Genomic DNA, 20,184 nt, shown 5'->3' with positions numbered 1-20,184 from the left:
TTGTCCATCAATTTTTGTTGCTGAACTTTGGTTATTACACTATTTGGGTGGAGTTGAAGGTTCTTTATTTTTTTCTTAGAATGTTTCGTTTATGTAATATTTTGCCATTATTTCTTTCCTTTGTGTTATTTCTTTTTCGATCAGTTTTGTTACACTTTTTCTTGAGCCGAGGTACTCTGAAGTAACCTCTCAAGGTATGGCCAGAAGGTCTGAGCCCTATCGAGATTTCACCTGTGGGATTACGTTGGTATGTGATTGATTTTCAAGTGAGTGGCTAGAAGTTTCGTCTTCACTCTTGACAGAATGAATTTCTTCTTCATGTCTGTCAAATAGAATGGTGGATGGAAGTCGACTAATCATTCTACTTCAAAAAGAACATTAGATTTTGTTGGGAGGTAGCATAATTGGATATTAAATTATAGTCTTTGTTTTTGTAAAATATGTAAAAAAGGAAAGCTAAGAGTCACCATTTTTCTAGTTAGAAAATTGAAATCAAGCAAGTATGGAAGTTGATAGATAATAATAATACTGTCTTGTTTTTGTTTTATACAAAAGATAATGAAGCCATGCGTTTGTTTCATTGCTTGGCCTAAAGGGAAGCGATTTCTTAATTCTCAATCAACGAATTTCAAACTCAGCTCTTCTCATTGTTTATGGACAAATATTCTCTTATACTTTGCAGCCAACGCAAGCCATGATAAGTTCAGTTACCGAAATAATTACATGTCAATCAGAAACTAACAACAAATCAAATAAGTACAAAGTACTTCGACGATAAATAATTTTACAAAATTCACTATTTCAATTCATAGGAGTCCATAACATGTTAACACACAATTAAAGAAGATTTATACTTTCCTTTTCAGGAGGAGCATAAAAATTAGTAAATGTAATGTGCTTTTCTTTTTACCTTTTCCATTTAATAATTATATGTAAGTTCAGTAACTACTTTCTCTCTCTATATAAGCTTAGTTTGCTTTTCAGTATCTGACAACTTCAACAATGGCCTTTTTAATTGTTATAGTATCTGTTTTCTATATTGCAATGGTGGTTGTATGGGTTTCTCAGGTTCTCTTTAAAATGGACGATCAAGAGGTTAAGGTTCAACATCAATCACCTCCTTCTGTTTATGACTGCTCAGTTGATCCTTCTGTTTTGCAAGGTATGTTCATCTATATATCTTCCTACATATATTAAATGCTATTGTTTACGGTACATATTTATTATATTGTTCACGCTCCAGTTAGTTGGTAGGCCTGGCACACATGCTAGGTGTTGAGTCTCATATCGGTAGTGGGATGGGGACTTGATCTCTTTAGTCTTGAACAATCCTCATCTATTTTAAGCAGTTGAGTTAGGTCCAAAGTTCATTTTTTTAAGTGTAGATAGTTCTATCCTAATTTTCAGCTGAGTTGAATTCGGTAGTCAAAGTTTTGCATTTTTCATTATTTTGGAACTAGAATTAAAAATTCCCCCTTTAGCAAGTATATTTTTTTCTCATTACCTTTTTTGTTTGTTTGTGGTGGTTTAGATTTGAAGGAAGTTGCATCACTGATTGAAGGTGGAGCATATACAAGTGAAGTGCAGAAGATATACAGGGCTATGAGATTGACCATGAAACTCAGGAGCAAACTAAAGGCTTCAGTACTTTCTGCTTTCCTAAATTATGTTCTTATCTCTGGTTCTGAGTTCCATAAGCGGCTATCTTCATACCTGCCTCGGGTAAATTACTAGTCAACCTTTCTTTTATTTGTTGATCTTGCTTTATGATTCAACACATTATTCATTCGTCAATCTTCTGTTTGTCTTGTGCTTTGGAAATCTGTTGATCATTTGTATCAGGTATTACACATCGATATGCAGTATCTGATTTGTAATTGTTATACTTCTTGCCACAGGATAGGCATGACAGCCAATTTGATGTGGGAACGCCTGCAACAGAAACCAAACATCTGTTGCCTGAACTTGAGATGTTTTGCTACTTGCTTGTTCTAATATTTCTGATTGATCAAAAGAAATACAACGAGGTGAGGCAAAATGGCTGTCTTTTAGTCTTAACTTTGTAAGGATATCTCTACCTAAACATCATGGAATTATTTAGCATTCGTTATACCTTCAGGCTAAGGCTTGTTCCTCAGAAAGCATTGTTCTTCTAAAAAGTAAGAATAGTATAACTGCTGATGTTCTTGCATCAAGACTCTACTTCTACTACTCTTTAAGTTTTGAGCTTGCTGGTGATCTTGCTGAAATCCAAGGGTAAGTTCGTTCATATTTTTCTTTGGCTATTACTTCTGTGTTCTATCTAATAGGAACTTTTCTTTACCAACAGTAACTTGCTTGTTCTATACCGGAGTGCCACAATACACCATAATAAGTTCAGTCAGGTTTGTGAGATATGCATATCATGTCTTTGGTGTTTGTTCTATAGTGAAAACTGCTATAGCTTATGGCTGGTTTATGAGTTATGCCACAGGAAACACTTCTTAATCTGTTACTACGAAATTACCTTCACTACAACTTGTATGATCAAGCAGAAAAAATTCGTTCAAAGGCCCACCGTTTTGAAGCTCTTTCTAACCAACAGGTATGTTTCTAGACCAGATTTCGTAAGGGTGTGTATTTTTTATGGATTTTTGACTTCTATACACACCAACAATGAAAACAACTTTTACACTATCAATATATTTAAACAGGTCGTAGCAGGTAATATGCCTTGTCTTCACCATGGTTTCTCTTACTGGCGTTGGCTTTCTTTCTTTACAGTTTTGCAGATACCTCTTCTACCAGGGAAAGATAAAGACAATTCAGTTGGAGTATACAGATGCCAAAGATTGTCTTCTTCAAGCTGCTCAGAAAGGTCCAACTACTGCTGTTGGTTTCAAAATACAATGCAATAAGTGGGCTGTTATAGTCCATTTATTGCTTGGAGAGATCCCTGAGAGGACTATTTTTACACAGAAAAGAATGGAAAAAGCATTGAGACCATACTTTGTGCTGACAAATGTGAGTATTGGATGACCAAACTGAAATGCTTAGTTATAAGCTCGAAATATACTCCAAAAACCAGAAAATCCGTTTGAGACATTTAGCTTAATGTGGCACATTGATAAGCATTAAGGAGTGTGCTATTATCTCCTTATATGGTCTTGGATAGTCCTCATATCATGAGTTCGTTTTTGGATCTAAGTTGGGCCCTAGGCATATTTTTTGTCAGAGTCAAACTCATCCCTTTCTTAGTTTCTCCAGTGCTGGGCTCCCATATTATGTTGTTCACACTCCAGATATCCAGATTGGATGTGGGTCGTGGAGGGAGAGAGGGTTTTGTTAGAGTCTTACATTAGCTGGCAGAATGAGATTTCTCACCTCATAAGCTAGCTTTTGAGGCTGAGTAGGCAAGTAAATTACTCCACATATTCTGAGCTTATATTTGTCTTTGCAGGCTTTTCGTGTTGGAGATCTAGAATTATTTAGAACAGTAGCTGAGAAATTTTCCAGCACATTCAGCCTAGACAAAACAAGTAACTTGATTAACAGAGTCAGGCATAATGTCATAAGGACAGGGATCAAGAACATCAGTGTCTCATACACTCGCATTTCACTGGCTGACATTGCCAAGAAACTAAACTTGGATCTTGAAAATCTAATTGGTGATGCTGAGAATGTTGTAGCCAAAGCAATTAGAGATGGTGCAATTGATGCCACATTGGACCATGCCAATGGATGGTTGGTATCAAAAGCAACTGAAGATGTTTACTCCACAAATGAGCCTCAAATTGCTTTTGACTCAAGAATTAACTTCTGTCTCAGTATGCACAATGAGGCTCTCCGTGCTCTAAGATTTCCACAGGGTTTGATAAATAAAGTTGTGTAGCAACGTAAACAAAGCTTTTAATAGAATCAAAATCTTATCAAATTATCATTTGGATTAGGGATGCCCTTATACACTGACAATGTATAGAATTTTATAGGTTGTTAATCTACGTTCTAGGTTATCATGAAAAGAATATATTCTCTAATCATTTTAAATTTCAAGTATACTACCAATTAACAATATTTCTTTGATTTCTCGAGACATTCATAAAGTCTTTTTTCCACTAGTATAATCTCATTTCTGTTGAGATGAAGAAAAAATGGAAGAATTAGAGAAGAATATGATACTGCTAAAGTGCTAGTATCAAATGTTCTATGATGCAGAGCAAAATATGAACTGTTTATGGTGGCTCTATGAGAATTTCGTTTACTTGAACAAATGCAACTGTCACGCAAGTACATAAGACTCAAACTGAAACCAGTAATTACCTACTCCACACTGTGTTCAGTAAATCTTAAAATCAATGAAAATAAAATACACAGAAAGTACTTGTCTGTTTTTGTTACTGTCATGTGAGGTAGCAAATTTGACAAATACCCTTCAAGCTAGTTTGCAAAAATATGCTCTTCATCCTTCCTTTGTTCATCAGCTTGGGAGAGAAGTCACTGGAGTGCCTTGCAAAATGACTTCGAGAGCAGTCATTCAACTACCTGAACTCAAACCAAAAGACTTGACGATAGTGCTAACCCTTTCAGCAAAAGTTCTGGATGTTATCTTCTTGCCAGGAACATGAAATGGATTTGACACAGCATCAACATATGCGGCATGAAATTTCCTGAAAAACTGTGAATAATTTCCACCAAAAAAAAGATTAAGGATGCTGCTATGCTAGAGGCTGATTATCATATGCATGATATAGAAGTTGGAAATCTGTAATATAATATGCTTCAACAGTATTTGTTCAACATATAGCCATTGATATCATTCAAACCAAGCATTCGCAGTTTCGCATAGAGGTACCATTTAACCAAACTGGAGGAATAAATTATCTCATTTGCAGTTGTTATTCATGATGATAATAGTGCTTTTGAGTTTTACATTGGGAGACTGGATGTCCATTTTTTTGAGCTATGAAATACATTAATGTGGCTTTACGTACAAGGGACTACGCTACTGCTTTTTTACTATGGAAGACTGACACTTGAGCAAGTGGCAAACTGCGAAATTAGATGGTATTAGCAGTTCAGAGGTTTATAAACTTTGGTTCTATGTTTTTCTTCATAACTTCTCCCAACTGCAGTGATTTGTAAGAATGTGATTAACAGTAATATCCATGAGGTCTCTGGTTGAATTCCCAGCGACACAAAAACCCTAGGTGATTCTTCCTATCCGTCCAAGCCTTGGTGGACAATGTTACCCAGATCTTGTGCTGGTAAGAAGTAGCAGGTACCTCGTGGAATTAGTTGAGGTGTCCTGGACACCACGGTTATAGAAACAAAAGTAATATCCAATCACTGTGATAAACATAGGGGAGATATGCCTTAAGTTTCCAATTTAGGGAAATACGTAATGTTTCTATTTCTCAAAAAATAAAAAAGGAAATAGCCAATGTTTAGATGAAGCTACGTTAACAGCACACTGTGATAAAGAAACCTATCCTAATGAACATTCCGTTTGATATCAGGTAAAACTGGCTCTGACTTGTTTTGCCACAGAGACTCACACACACGTCCTGATCCACTTGATTTAAGTGAACAAGACTAATTGGCCTCAAACAAAAAAAGATGGAATACTGTGACACAAGAGGAGTCTATTTGACCTTTTTTTAGCTGTCTATTTGCAGAATATACCTAAATAGGTCAAGACAAAATTTTCAGATATTCATTCTGTCATAAGCAACAAAGAACAAAAACAAAAAAATTCCTCCCAGTAACTCTGGTCTTTCCTACGTACATTTCGAATTATCACAGAACTCAAGTCAGAAATACAATGAAGAATAATTCCACTTCTTTCAAATTTTTATCAAACTCAGATGACGAAATTTACTACTTTAACTCGAAAATGCATTATGCCTAATAGCAGCAGATAGGCTGGTTTCGAACAGGGAAAGATGAGTAAATCAACCAATATAAGAGCAACAATATGAGAGAATTAGCACTTACATTTCTCACATCGGCATCTCTAACATCAAGATCTGTTGTTACCAATATAAGTTTCACTTTTGTATTAGTCAAATAACCATACCTGAAAATATATTATCAGATATATTAGACAAGGTTGAATGTCAATGATCTTATATGTTCACAAAGGCTATGTTAAGTGGACTCTGGTATTACGGTTCTTATTCAGTGTATATGCAGTTACTCATTCGTTATGGGCTATAATGATTTGTAAGAAAGATTTTGGCGAACTTTAAAAGATCGACATGGAACAGCCACATCACGCCACACCCATTTTACGCAGATATATCTAGGCAAATCAAGAGTTTATGTAACATAGCTCAAAAATCATACCAGCTCTGAACCACCAAAAGAAGAGTTCCTCTACCAAGAGAGATAAAGAGTATTTACTCACACTTTGTAGTTTTCAGTTGGATATAGCAGGCCAAGAAATGTCTCGTTCAGAGTGGGGCTAGATTTTTTTGGATTGTTCACTGTAACAAACAACAGATGAAGTTGTCAAAAGATAAAAAAGCTAAATGACTGTTGACATCATTATGTGCTAATTAAGCAAAATTCTCAGGAAATAATAAATGACCAGAAAACATGAAAGTCCACAAAGTACAGTCAAGAGATAAAAACTCCATAACACAATTCCATTGTCTTGGATTTCAGAGTAAATCCTCTTTTGTCCTATTAAAGAGCATATTGTTCATAAAAAAAGGATGTCTGATAGGACAAGCAGCAGGTAGTGAGGCGGTCAATTGGTAGTTGTCTGACTGTCAAGTTTTCTCTGGTAAACCAAGACTTCAGTCATGAAGCCATAACAGGTCGGGATCACAATTACGTTTAAAATAAACAGCTCCATCTGCAGCAGCTTCCTTTTTGTTTCCACATAATACAACACAAGAATCATATTTAACAAGAACTGTATACCTTGACAAGAGACCTAAAAATAGTAAAGTCTCTGCTGCCATTAATTTGCTTATAATTTGGAGACTATCCAACAATATTCTCCTGCTGCTATTCATTGTCCTAGTAGTTTGATTTCGTCTTTCTGATTTAGTAATCGGAGTATCAGACTTGACGTTTAAAAGATGGTACTTTTTTCCCTTTTATCTCCCAGATAAGTGAAATGGATGGTATTTGGAGAAGGCCTTCACCTCATATGCTAATTTCAAAAAAAATCCCACTGTGATCAAGAAGGAAAGTTTCCTGATTATGTTTACTGGTTTTATTTGATTGCATTCTACCAGAGATAATCAAATAAAAAATCAAAATGAACGAAATACAGCTTCTTTAGCCTCACAAATGCAGATAATTGTCTCATTCTACCCTTTTCTGATCCAGATCTTACTCGAAGTACTTGCTTTACAATCTATGGAAGAATCTCCTGAATGAATAAAACTAACTAGCTAGTATCTCCTGACTGAATAACACTAACTAACTATTACTGACTCTAATTATGCCCATTTTCCCTCAAAAAGCCCTAATTATAATGTTCTAGATCTTTCCAAATCCATACAAACCATAATTAGGAATCAAGAGTAAATTTTTTGGTAGTAGCTAAACTAAGTTCTTTTCTTATAGCTAAAATCAAGTACTGCACAATTTTAGGGCGTAAGGTTTAATGAAACTAAAACTTTAAGCAAGATCAGCATAAAACAGATTATGGGTATTTTTTTTGAGTTGATTGTAACCTCTCTCGTCGACAACGTCAAGGGAGCAATGGACAATGTGATGAAGCTTTAGGGCGTCATCTGCTTCAGTAAAACTCTGTATGTAAAGTGGATTGTTCTGTCCCATCACAAACAAATTCGTCAGCTATTTTCTAATTCAACTCTTAAAAGAGGAAAGAGAGCGGAGATAGAGAAGTTGGAGTACCTGGTGACCGACGACGGCAACGCAAACGATCATCTTCTCCGACGGGAAGATCACCGGAAAGAATAATTTTACAGTGTTCCCAGATGTGCAAATTTGGTAGTCCTATTAACGAGGATTCGTCAAAATATTTGATACCTCTGTTACTTTAAAAATCAATTTATTTTTTCTTAAAACCTTTATTTTTATTCAAATACTACTTAATTATTAGTTCCTTGTAATAATATTTTATGCATTTTCAGCTTACGAAATATTTCATCTCGCAATTTCACATTTTTAAATTTCTCACTTATCAGTATTAAAAATTATGAATGACTCTTTTACTAAATATATTTTTAAAGACGTGTAAAAAAATAAATATTATATAACAAGTAAAATAAATGAAGAGGTTATTTCTATTGACCTGATACACTTTCAAAAGTTCTTTTACTAAAGATATAATATTTATTACACTTTCAAAAGTTCTTTTATCGTAAATTTGATTGGTATTACTTTATGTAATTATTTAATAGAATATAATAAAACCCTCTAATTTACCATAGTGAATAAATAAAATAAACTATTTTTTCTAATATATGAATCAAATAAATATATTCTCTCTTTCTTGCAAATTGCAATTATTATTTGTTTTGATTCCTCCTCATAGTGTTTCCTATTTTAGTTTTTGGAGTCACCTTGCTCAAATAAGTGGTGTCCCAATAAGTAAATAACTATGTTTTGGAGCAAACCAAAATGACAAATTCAGTGAAATAACAAAATTAAATTTGAAAACTTCCCTATTTTTCATGTTTACTAGATTCGTTTTTCACCTACACGTTATTCTTGGACTAATGTTCATTTTATTGTGTTATTCGTTCATGTTTAATTTATCATACTCATAAAAAATAATAAATATAAAATAGTAATTTTTTTATTAATTTTTTTTTTATATTTTGACTTGACTCGCCATTAAAAAGCACTAAATAAAAAGATAATCTTATCATATCTATATTACTTATTTTAAATGATATAAATGTTAAAAAATGAATAATATTCAATAATAAAAATAAAATGTGTATAATTGAAAAAAATATCCCTTGTTTTTTTTTTTAAAAAAAAAACAGAACAAATAGAATTGAAAAAGTAATTTTATTTATAAGTCATATTAGTCATATTGTAAAATTAATTGAAAATAATTAAAATATTAATAATAATGATACATAAATATAAAATGATCTTAATTTTTTAAACTAATACTTATTTTTAATGTGCATTGAACAATTAAAAAAAATAGATGGAGGAGAAAATTATAAATAAATGCAACATTCCTCTTAAAATTGTTATTGGTTTGTCTTAATGAGTAAAATAAAAATCTCAAAAGCATAAAATTGAAACCATTTTTTTTCATTATACCTGTACTTATAATATTGATAAATAAAAAAGATAATGGGTTGGAATCTCATACACTGAATCAAATTTGCAGAATAATTGAAGTAAATAGGAAAAATAAGCAAGTTGTTTAATGTAGTCTTATCTAAATTTAATATGGCCTATAACAAATACTCTTATATATAACTTGTCTATATTATAAATCAATAAACTTAAATGTTTTTATTAATTATTAATCAAGACAAAAACTTACATCTGATATAGTATACTCAATCAATTATGCTCATAAGTTTTGACTTAATTATAATAAACTATTATGATTTGATACAAATATCAAATGCTAATATTTTTTTTATATCAATTATCGAAAGCAAACAAATCTTTAATTCCCATTTCATCAAATAATATTCTTAACTTGTTGAGGGATATGAATTTCGTGACAAAATTGTTTTGCTTCTTCCAATCTTTTAAGAAAAGCATTGTTCTTTTTCTCAAGAGGAAAAATATTCTAACTGCACAGAAAAAATTTCAAAAAATAAAACATCCAGAAAATAATAATTAATAAACAGAAATAAAAAAAAATAAAAATGTCATTTCCAAAAGAAGAAAAAGCTGAGGGTAATCGGGTACTTTACAATGACCTATACCATCAAAAAGACTTATAAGGCACGTAATGACACTTTTGCCCCTCACCTCACACAGCTCGGCTCGGCTCGGCTCACCTCTTTAGCTCATTCTGCAGATGTTGAATGCAAGAATATACAATTTTAAACATATATATATAGCTGTATGTATACACATATTGACGATCAATCGACCGGCGAAGAGATAGCCGTTCATTCCGAATGCAATCGCAATAGCTTCCTGCTTCGTGGGTCCTTATAATCTGCTAAGTTTCCGATTCCGAAGGTATATTCGTCATCTTATTCATCTTCATTGACATTCTTGAAATTGAAAATGGATAAAAAGATTTAAATTCTTTTTTTTCTTTCTTGGAACTTCATTGTTTTCTTTTTTTTTAGTTCTGGGTATGAATCTTTTTAGTTGGAGTATTGTTCTTTTTGAGGTATGCGGGAATCTTTTGATCTCAATGTGTGTTAGAGGAAGGGATGTTAGTTTGCTGAACGGAAAATTTCAAGGAATGATCGGGTCATTCTGGTAAATTGAAGATAGGGTTACATGACTGGATTTGGATGGAGGCTGTGTTTGGCTGATGTAGGATTCTGACAAAAGATGAAAAATTTGACCAGAATCTGTATTTGAACCTTTTCTATATAGGGTGAGGTGAATTCAAACCGAGTTTAACTATTTAGATGTTCTGTGCCATTTGATAGAGGCATTCCTAAACTCTCTTTTTTGTTTGGTCAATACTAATATATGGTCTCTTCTATGAATTAGTTAAACCTTCACAGCTCTAAGCTACTAGCCCTAGGTGGTTTATTTGGTTAGGGTCATTTCTTTTCATTAGGTACATTAGATAATTCGACTGAAACATTGGTCTATAAGATAGACAATTTTTCACTTTATATCATGATTGTGCTTCGTCCGAGCTTGAGAATGCAGTGATGCTGTTATTGGAAGTGCATTGTGGTGAAGTTGCTTTTATGAGTGCGGTTCCTTTTTCCTTGAGAGAAAATAAATGGACTTCATTTCTATTGTTTCAAATGATTGAACTGAATATGTTTAACTACATAATTTTGTTGCTTCTGATTTGGAAACAGCCTCTGTACCTCTTGGAGGTAGAGGTAAGGTCTTTGTACACTCTACCCTCCCCAGACCCTACTTTGTGAGATTTCTTGTTGTTGTTGAACTGAATATTTTAATTACATAATTTTGTTGCTTCATATTTCTTAGCACTGATAGATTTATTAGTAGTTTTTATCACTGATATTCTTGGACTAAATGTTCAGGTTATAAGGTTGTCTTTCTTTTTCGATAAACCAATTTAAGTGAATTGTCCAGTCCACTCTCATTCGCAAAGTTGACATTTGTTTGATTGTGGGATGTACAATAAGGCTTTTGAATGAATTTCTCTTAGTCTTCTTTCTTGTGATTGTTAGATGGAAGCTGACCAACATCATGATGCTTCCCGTAATGCTGAACCCACTGCAAACGCAAACGATAATAGCAATTCGATAGAAGGCAATTCTTTTGCAAATGGGGCTAGCTTGGATCCAAAAGTTAGATCAGAATGCAAGCCGGGAGAGATTCTCCGGAACTTAGAGAATGTATCCTATATATATAGACAAGATGTTGTGAAATGCAAAACTGATGGTAAGATTGGTCTTGTGACTGAGGTTGCTGGTGACTCAGATTCAGATAGCAGCTTAACTGATGATGAAGATGAAGATGAGGATGAGGATGAGGATGATGGAGAAGAAGACGATGATGATGATGATGACGGTGGTGGTGGTCCTGATGATGATGATGATGGTGGTGATTCCAACACGGAAGACGATAGGTATAATAATGAAAAGGCTGAGGAAGCTGATGATGGGAACAAAGACCGTAGTAATTGTAAGAGTGATCCGCTTATCGCAGACCATGTTAGAGTCCTCTGGATGGATGAGTCTGAGTCTACAGAGAGTATTGATAATGTCATAGTTGTCGATAGAGGATTTCTGCATGGTGATTATGTCGCTGCAGCTTCTGATCCAACAGGTCAAGTAGGACTCGTAGTTGATATCAATATATCTGTAGATTTATTAGCGCACGATGGCTCTATTTTTAAAGATGTCTCATCTAGAGAGTTGAAACGTGTTCGGGGTTTTACAGTTGGTGATTATGTTGTCCTTGGCCCTTGGTTGGGTAGAATTGATGATGTTTTTGATAATGTCACAGTGATGTTTGATGATGGTTCTGTATGTAAAGTTATGAAGGCTGACCCTTTACGTCTTAAACCAGTTGGTAGGAATGGCCTTGAAGATGGACATTTTCCTTTCTATCCTGGTCAGCGTGTAAAAGCTAGCTCATCATCAGTTTTCAAGAATTCCAGATGGTTATCTGGCTCATGGAAAGCAAATAGGTTAGAAGGTACAGTAACTAAAGTTACTGTTGGTTCTGTCTTCATCTACTGGATTGCATCTGCTGGATATGGGCCCAATTCATCCACTGCTCCAGCTGAAGAACAAAACCCAAAGAACTTGAAACTGATGTCTTGTTTTTCTCATGCAATCTGGCAACTAGGTGACTGGTGTCTTCTTCCTTCATCATCTTTTGCCTTAGACAAGCAATTGTCAAAATTACAACTAAGTGACTCCACCAAAACTGTATCAGAATCTTCTCAATCTTTAACAGATGGTGATTCAGAAGTTGTCAATTTGGAGGAATCAACAGGAAATAGTGACTGTATGGAAATTGATGTGGAATCTTCTGTGGATGGAAATTGTGAAACTTTAGAGCATGATTCCCTTGCAGAGTCCAGTACATGTGCTAATTCATTGTCACTTTCAAAGGAATCAGGCCAAGAGTCATGGCCCCTTCATCGTAAAAAGATCCGCAAAGTTGTGGTTAGGAGAGATAAAAAGGCACGTAAGAAAGAGGAAAATTTTGAAAGAGCTCTTCTAATTGTGAATACTAGGACATCTGTTGATGTTGCTTGGCAGGATGGAAAAATAGAAGGAGGCTTGGAATCCACATCCTTGATCCCTATTGAAAGCCCCGGGGATCATGAATTTGTTGCTGAACAATATGTTGTCGAGAAAGCTGCTGATGATGCTGACGATTCTAATGATGTTAGGCGTGTTGGAGTTGTGAAAAGTGTTAATGCAAAGGAGCGTACAGCTTCTGTGAGGTGGTTAAAGCTAGTTACCAGGGCAGAGGACCCCAAGGAGTTTGACAAAGAGGAAGTGGTCAGCGTATATGAGCTGGAGGGGCATCCTGACTATGACTATTGTTACGGTGACGTTGTTGTTCGTTTGTTACCTGTTTCTCTACCAGCAAAAATGGGTTCTGTCTTGACATCTACAGAAGAATCAGAACATCTGTTGGTTCCAGCTGAAGCCAAAGAAGACGAGCAAAAGCATTCAAAATGCAATGAAGCAGAAGCCGCTCCAAGTGACGATACTTGTTCCCAATTTTCAGATCTCTCCTGGGTTGGGAATATCACTGGACTAAGAAATGGAGACATCGAAGTCACGTGGGCTGATGGGATGATATCCCTGGTACTTACCAAGTTTTTTCTTTCGTTCTCCAATTTCTAATTGCATGTTCAGTATGCCCCTAGATTCTAATAGTTCACTCCATGGCTATTGTGAAGACTTTCACCATTTATCTTTGCTCTTCTATCATCCTTCATAACTTGTATGTTTTTTTTTTTTTTCTGAGATTGACTTTTTATCTGGGTATTTACTATTGAAACTAAAACACCGATAGGTCAATTCATACTCTATCTGCACTGTTAGACTGGGAAAAGGAACAAAAAATGGGACTTGCATTTTCCATGCTGGTGTCTGTCTTTGATCATTATTCCTGAGATCAGTTCTTCTTATTTGTATAGATGCACAATTCATTAGAACATCAAGAGAAATTTCCTTTCTTAAGGTGGCGGTGCATTCTTATGACAGTTGCCACAAATTTAAATTCATATTGTGAGGCTCCCGTTCTGGTTTCTTCAGGTTGGGCCTCAAGCAATTTATGTTGTTGATCGTGATGATGATGAGTCTATTGTGGCTGGAAGTGATGTTGGTGATGATGTAGCTAGCTGGGAAACAGTTGAAGATCATGAAAGGGAGACTCTTGGGAACGTAGAAGAGGTTGGTGATTGCTAGAATTTCTTTTTCTTTTTTTTTTTTGACGACAAGGGAAACCCGCAGCCGCTACCCTTTGGGTGCGCACAGGGTAAAACCCCGCTCCTATGTAATAGCTCGCAAACCACATAGGAGAAGCAACCCGCACCAGGCAAGCCTGGTGCGACGAGCTCGACCCAGAAGACAAACTCCTTGCTTTCGCTGGCAAGGGGTTTCGAACTTGAGACCTCCAACATGGAAGTCCCAAGCTCAAACCACTGGGCCACCCCGAAGGGTTGTTGGTGATTGCTAGAATACTGTCATTATTTATCTGATATTATTTGTTATGTTTGATTTAAACATAAATTTCAACCAGTACCACGTGGTTCTGTTTGTTTTCATTTCATCGTCTTAGAACTTCAAAAATTTCGCGCCCTTGATGGAGCAAAAAAAAATTTTTTTTTTTCAAATTAAGTAGAGACTTCATAGTATGGCTGGTTTTGCATTTTGGTGCAAATAATCTGTTTCAGCCAACAGCATTCCCACTATAGTACTAAGTGAGGTCTGGGGAGGGTAGGGTGTACGCAAACCTTACTCTACCTTCGTGGGGTAGAAAGGTTGTTTCCGACAGACCCTCATCACAAGAAAATCAGGTTCAAACAGGTTGGAAAGAAATGCAAGAGACAAAAGATATGATGAAAATATTGAAAGAGAAGTACTGATACTAAAATTGTAAAGATAGACAAAGTAAAAGAAACTATAATAATAATAGAATTGAATCATAGGACAATGCAAGTATAATAATAATAATATTAATAATAATACTGGTAAGGGCATAGATCGGGGCTCTGGGCTCCAGAGTACTAACCATCAATCCTAATCGTCAATCTCCATGTTCTGCTATCTGAGATTATGTTCTCTGTGAGTTGCAGATGTGTCATGTCTTGTCTAATCACCTCTCCCCAATTATTCCTCAGTCTACCTTTACCTCTCCTCAAACCTATCACCATCCACCTCTCGCACCTCCTCACTAGAGCATTTGTGCTCCTCCTATTTCAATATTCAACTACTTGTCAAAAGGGGGATTGCAAGTAACCCTCCAAAAGGTATGCACATCATCAGCAATCTCTTGTGCTGTCCCATTTAGACAATGCTTTGTCACTTATCGCAAGAAAGAGTAACCCTTCAAAGAGTGGAGCTTTTGTAGAGACAGATGCCTTCTTTTTCTTTCCTCCTTATTTATATTCTTTTATCTTTTTGTTGATAAACATAACTTCTTTAGATTTAATGTCTGCTGATTAGCTTACAACTTCACACATTATTAATATAAATAATGTATCCGATGTGAAGAAAGTTACCTTATTATACATTGAAGGAAGGTTAGGAGATTAACTAAACTAGTACCTATTTCAACTGCTTTGTGAGAATAAGTGGCTAGTTTCTATTTGTGTTAGTATGATGTAATGAACAGTGTGATCTCCTTCAGGAACTTGGAACAACAAATGCTACTGACATCAGTATTGAAGATGAAGATGGTGCCATGGCCACTGAAGATGCAGGAAGGAACGGGGCTCTGTCTATTCCCCTGGCTGCACTAGGATTTGTGACCAGGCTGGCCTCTGGAATTTTTTCTAGGGGCCGCAAACAGACTGATTCTTCGAGTTTAGATTCCAGAAGTGAAGATGAAGAAAGGGAGGGAACATTTGCCAAAATATTTACCGGCGATGAATCATGGTCCCAAAGGTCCGGAGACCTTGATAATTCTCCAAGGCTACCTGCTGCCGGAAATGCAGAAGATCATGACACTATGGAAGTGACAGACGTCATTGAAGCTAACTTGACGTCAGAAATGGGAAATTCCTCAGATCAACATGATGACCAAACATATAGTTTTAAACGTTTTGATATCACAACAGATCCTTATGATCATCATTTTCTTGGTACAAGTGGCCAGGTTAGTCCTGCCTCCAAGTTCTTCCTGATAAATTGTTCCACTTCTTGACTAATGTATTAGAAAATGTATTCTATATTCTGGTTCTAGTTAGTACTTCTTTCCCCTACTTAGAATTTCTAAATGAATCCTTGATCCATCACTCTTTTCCATTTACAAGGTGGTTCATGACTTGTGTTGCACTACTTTTTCTCCATTTCTCGAGTATGTTTTTATTAGACATGCACCTTTTACTATTTGGGTCTCGGGGTGGGGTTTGAGAAGGCAGTGTGGTGTTGCATGATGTCAAGTTACTTCATATCATGGTTTCTGAAGGTGAGCTAGTTATGAGTGACCGGTGAGCGTCCTTTACTTTGAGTCCCTGACAAGGACTAGTTCTATCCCATTTCAAAGGGGTCATCTACTGAAACTTGTTGATCATTATGTGCAGAATAATGCTGGGAGGAAGTGGCTTAAGAAAGTTCAACAAGATTGGAACATCCTTCAGAATAACCTGCCAGGTATTTATCAGATAGATTTTTTTCCTTCATAAGTAGGTATATTATCATAGGATTTATCTCACCATATTTTATAATTGTTATTTTCACATTAAAGAGACACCATCAACTTTAGCATACATTAACTGTACCTCAATCTCAAACTAGTTGGGGTCCACTATCAAATCATCAGCTTTAACATTCAGACTTCTTTTATCAGATGGAATATATGTACGAGTTTATGAAGATCACATGGATCTTCTAAGGGCTGTGATTGTTGGAGCATATGGGACTCCTTACCAAGATGGCTTATTCTTCTTTGATTTCCACCTTCCACCTGAGTATCCTGATGTTCCGCCAGTAAGCTTACTCAATGTTACCGTTTGCCTCTAATCTCCTTTTGACTCATAACTTCATTTTAAAGTTAATTTTTCAAATGTTTATGTTGTATTGCAGTCAGCATATTATCATTCTGGTGGTTGGCGGATAAATCCAAACTTGTATGAGGAAGGGAAGGTTTGTCTCAGCCTTTTAAATACTTGGACGGGCAGAGGGAATGAGGTCTGGGATTCTTCATCTTCAAGTATACTTCAAGTCCTAGTTTCACTTCAAGGGCTAGTCTTGAATTCCAGGCCATATTTCAATGAAGCTGGCTATGACAAGCAAGTTGGGACAGCTGAAGGAGAAAAAAATTCACTATCATACAACGAAAATACCTTCTTATTGAACTGCAAGACAATGATGTATCTGATGAGGAAGCCTCCTAAGGTAATTGATATCTTTATTATCTTTATTTTCCATCTCTTACAACATATCTGTCAACATCCTTAATAATATTACATTATTTTTTTTTCAAGGTGTTTGAAACCAATTATATGGGGTTGTCCTTTTCTTTTTCTTTCTCCCCATACAAGAACTGTAATCTATGACTCTTCAGGCTTGGCATGTCTTCTCATTTTATTATATTTCCAATGGACCAACTTTACTTGCCATCTATTTGTTCATGAGCTCAGTTGAAGTTAGTGTCTCTTGGATCAGCTTGTTTTGGTTTCTACTTGGCATCTCTATGTTATCTAATCCATTTGTGAAGAATTGCTGTATAGTGTATCACTGACTTAGGTGGAAAAATGAAACTGTGGACCTCTAACTCAAAATTTTCTTTGTAATTGCCTTTTCTTTTCTCTCTCATTTTTAGCTGATTACTTCCATAATTCCAATTGACTTAATTGATATATCATGATGTCATATGTGGTCTCTTGGCCTTGTTTAAACACGTGTAGTTACCTTAACTGGATAAAACTACAACAATGCTGATAGTAGTTAGGCTTAAATCCATCAAATAATGGTATAGGCTTCTGATCCACCAGTTTCCTTCTTAATACTTATGAAGCGGGCAATTGATGTCTTTACTGTCAGCAACTCAACACAACAAATTTCTAGATCGGACATAATAATAAGATACCAAAACGTAAAGATAAATAATAAAGAAGGGTGCCTTTTGAACCATATCAAATTGATGTAGCATTAGGTCTTCCTCTCCTGTGTATCCCCTACTCAAGATGTCAGCCTCAATGGACAACTTTCTCTCCATATCCCTTCATCAGGTTTAGCCTACATTCACCACCTCACTTAGAGCCTGTTTGGCTCAGCTTAAAAGCTGGTCAAACTGACTTAAAAGCTGATTTTTGACTTATTTAGCTGTTTGGCAATACTCAAAATAGCTTATTTTAAGTTAAAAAAAACTTATTTTAAGCCAAAAGTTAAAAGCTGGGGTAGGGGTGCTTTTTTTTTTTAGCTTATAAGCTGTTTTAAGTTGACCACATTTTTATCTTTTTGCCCTTAATATTTTTATACAATCTCCAAATTACAACATCACCCTAACATCTCTTTCTTCCATTTTTCCCTTTTCACGTTTGGCATAGCAACTTCAGCACTTTTATCCAAACACATAACTGCTTATTTTAAAAATAAGTTTCAGCACTTTCAAAAGTATTTTTTTAAAGCTGCTTTTATTAAGCCCATCCAAACGGGCCCTTAACCCACCAAGCACAAACGTGCATGATCCTCTTACCATAGACTCTCATTTATGGACTACCACCAAACTCTAAATTGTCAAAATATAAATAAAATATTTTAGATGATGTATAATCCATTTTTCTAATATTTGTGCGATTACCCTGGGTATGTTGTTGTTGTTACATCTCTTTTGTTACTTCTTTGTGTATATCCATTGGCTCACCTGCTCATTTCACCTTTTTAGTAAGAGAATCATATCTATATCTGCACAAAGGAAAAATAGGTCATGGAACCTACTTTTTGTTAATGGAATACTAGGTTGGGAAGCATTTGTTGTTTATTATCACCTGCTCCTCATGTTTGTTTTTGTTAACTTGTTTGGTATTTATCACCTTTGGCACTATGCTTTACTGGTAAAACAATTCTTGTTAACTTGTTCCAAAATATTGGATTGAAATAGGATTTTGAAGAGCTTATCAGAGAGCACTTTAGGATGCGTGGTTATTACATCCTCAAGGCCTGTGACGCTTACATGAAAGGATTCCTTATTGGCTCACTCATAAAAGATGCTTCCGTAAGCAATAACAGCAGCGCTAATTCAAATTCAGTTGGTTTCAAGCTGATGCTGGCTAAGATTGTACCAAAACTTTTCTTGGCTCTGAAAGAAATAGGAGTCGAGTGTGAAGAGTACCAACATCTCCACCAATTGTAGCAGAGATTTTGAAGCATTTGGTGTATATCATTGTTCAATCCAGCCAAGGTCAGCCTTTTAAACATTTCCGAATGTCAAAAGGCATTTGATGATTTCTTGTTTGGTGTATTTTTGTTTGGGATATGATTTGATAGTTATCATGGCTGATAGCTGGGCTATGTCATTTTTTTTGCATAGGACGGAATGCAGAGATTGCTGCTATACTGTAACATTTCCTTAACTAACACAGGTGATTAGGAATGAGTAGGTTGTGTTTGGACTTGGCTACTTGTTTGTCCTTGTGTTTTATCTTTCATGTTGTTGTAGTCCCCTCCAAATTTTGGGGAGGTAGTTCACCAGTAAAACTTTTTTTGTGTTTTTTCGTGAATGATTGGTGGAGTCGTTAGTTTAACTCATATTCTCTGTTTGGAGAATTCTGTAAAAACATTTTGATTCTTAGAAAATGGTTCTTTTACGAGCTAATTGTCAATAGTTCATTTAACCTTCAATTCTGATTTCGGGTGGTAGACTGCTATGCTGGTTTTTCAAGGCATGAAGAATTGGATTGCTAGCAAGGATTTTCTTTGCGTAAGAATGCTCGTGAATTTCCATTCATCTTTGAAGAATATAGTTCAGGCCAGTGAACTTTGTACGTCAAATTTCAAGCTTGTTGCCATTATTTTCGGGCACAGAGATAGCAGTGTAAAATAACATGAATCATACTCAGCACGCACCAAAGGTGGTTTGTGTTATTCTTTGCTTTTGGTACTAGAGACATTTGTATCTCGTTGGGTTTGGGATGGATGCCTTGTAATTCTTCAAACTGTTGCTTTGCCTGATACTGAATAAAATCCACTTGCCATCTTTTTAATTGCATTTCTATGATTCAATTGTAGAACAATAGCTTATTTATCACAGAGTGAACGTATAATATGCAAAGGAATGACCATGCATTTTCCTTCGTTGTTGTTTTGCAGCAAGCCAACAAAAGAGCTGGCTTGATGATGTTAGTAACATTATATATATTCCCCGTGGAGTTCTGATTTTATTGTGGGCACAATACATAAACCTATACAAATTATCAGCTTCCTGTAGATCCAATGT

At 35.4% G+C, this 20,184-nt stretch overlaps 3 protein-coding genes across 7 annotated transcripts; 2 read left to right on the top strand and 1 right to left on the bottom strand.

Annotated features, from left to right (window-relative positions):
• Nucleotides 1-599: 599 nt before the first annotated feature.
• Nucleotides 600-3,928, top strand: LOC107028526 (probable 26S proteasome non-ATPase regulatory subunit 3). Its single transcript, XM_015229622.2, has 8 exons — nucleotides 600-1,162; nucleotides 1,532-1,722; nucleotides 1,899-2,027; nucleotides 2,120-2,256; nucleotides 2,330-2,384; nucleotides 2,474-2,584; nucleotides 2,764-3,003; nucleotides 3,440-3,928. The coding sequence occupies exons 1-8, from the start codon at nucleotides 1,003-1,005 to the stop codon at nucleotides 3,869-3,871; spliced, it is 1,455 nt and encodes a 484-aa protein (XP_015085108.1). The 5' UTR covers nucleotides 600-1,002; the 3' UTR covers nucleotides 3,872-3,928.
• Nucleotides 3,929-4,191: 263 nt separating this feature from the next.
• On the bottom strand, nucleotides 4,192-8,015 carry LOC107009677 (trafficking protein particle complex subunit 2-like protein). The gene is made up of 5 exons (XM_015209022.2): nucleotides 7,855-8,015; nucleotides 7,671-7,767; nucleotides 6,386-6,464; nucleotides 5,974-6,055; nucleotides 4,192-4,654 (listed from the first exon to the last, which is right to left on the bottom strand). The coding sequence occupies exons 1-5, from the start codon at nucleotides 7,885-7,887 to the stop codon at nucleotides 4,514-4,516; spliced, it is 432 nt and encodes a 143-aa protein (XP_015064508.1). The 5' UTR covers nucleotides 7,888-8,015; the 3' UTR covers nucleotides 4,192-4,513.
• A 1,957-nt stretch (nucleotides 8,016-9,972) lies between these two features.
• Nucleotides 9,973-19,975, top strand: LOC107007981 (probable ubiquitin-conjugating enzyme E2 23). 5 transcript variants are annotated; one of them, XM_015206849.2, is made up of 9 exons: nucleotides 9,973-10,128; nucleotides 11,280-13,382; nucleotides 13,836-13,973; nucleotides 15,433-15,900; nucleotides 16,328-16,397; nucleotides 16,594-16,733; nucleotides 16,830-17,141; nucleotides 18,850-19,149; nucleotides 19,609-19,975. In XM_015206849.2, exons 2-8 carry the CDS (start codon nucleotides 11,280-11,282, stop codon nucleotides 19,099-19,101), a joined length of 3,483 nt encoding a protein of 1,160 aa, XP_015062335.1. In that variant the 5' UTR covers nucleotides 9,973-10,128; the 3' UTR covers nucleotides 19,102-19,149; nucleotides 19,609-19,975. The 5 variants fall into 5 exon arrangements, with proteins under 5 accessions (XP_015062335.1, XP_015062337.1, XP_015062334.1 ...); XM_015206851.2 differs by lacking the exon at nucleotides 19,609-19,975 and adding an exon at nucleotides 19,279-19,563; XM_015206848.2 differs by lacking the exon at nucleotides 19,609-19,975 and having other exon boundaries at nucleotides 18,850-19,563.
• Nucleotides 19,976-20,184: the final 209 nt, after the last annotated feature.

This window comes from Solanum pennellii, chromosome 1 (genome assembly GCF_001406875.1).
Source record: "Solanum pennellii chromosome 1, SPENNV200".
Lineage (NCBI taxonomy): Eukaryota > Viridiplantae > Streptophyta > Magnoliopsida > Solanales > Solanaceae > Solanum > Solanum pennellii.
Note: the sequence above shows the minus strand (reverse complement) of the source record. Positions and strands in the feature narration are given on the sequence as shown.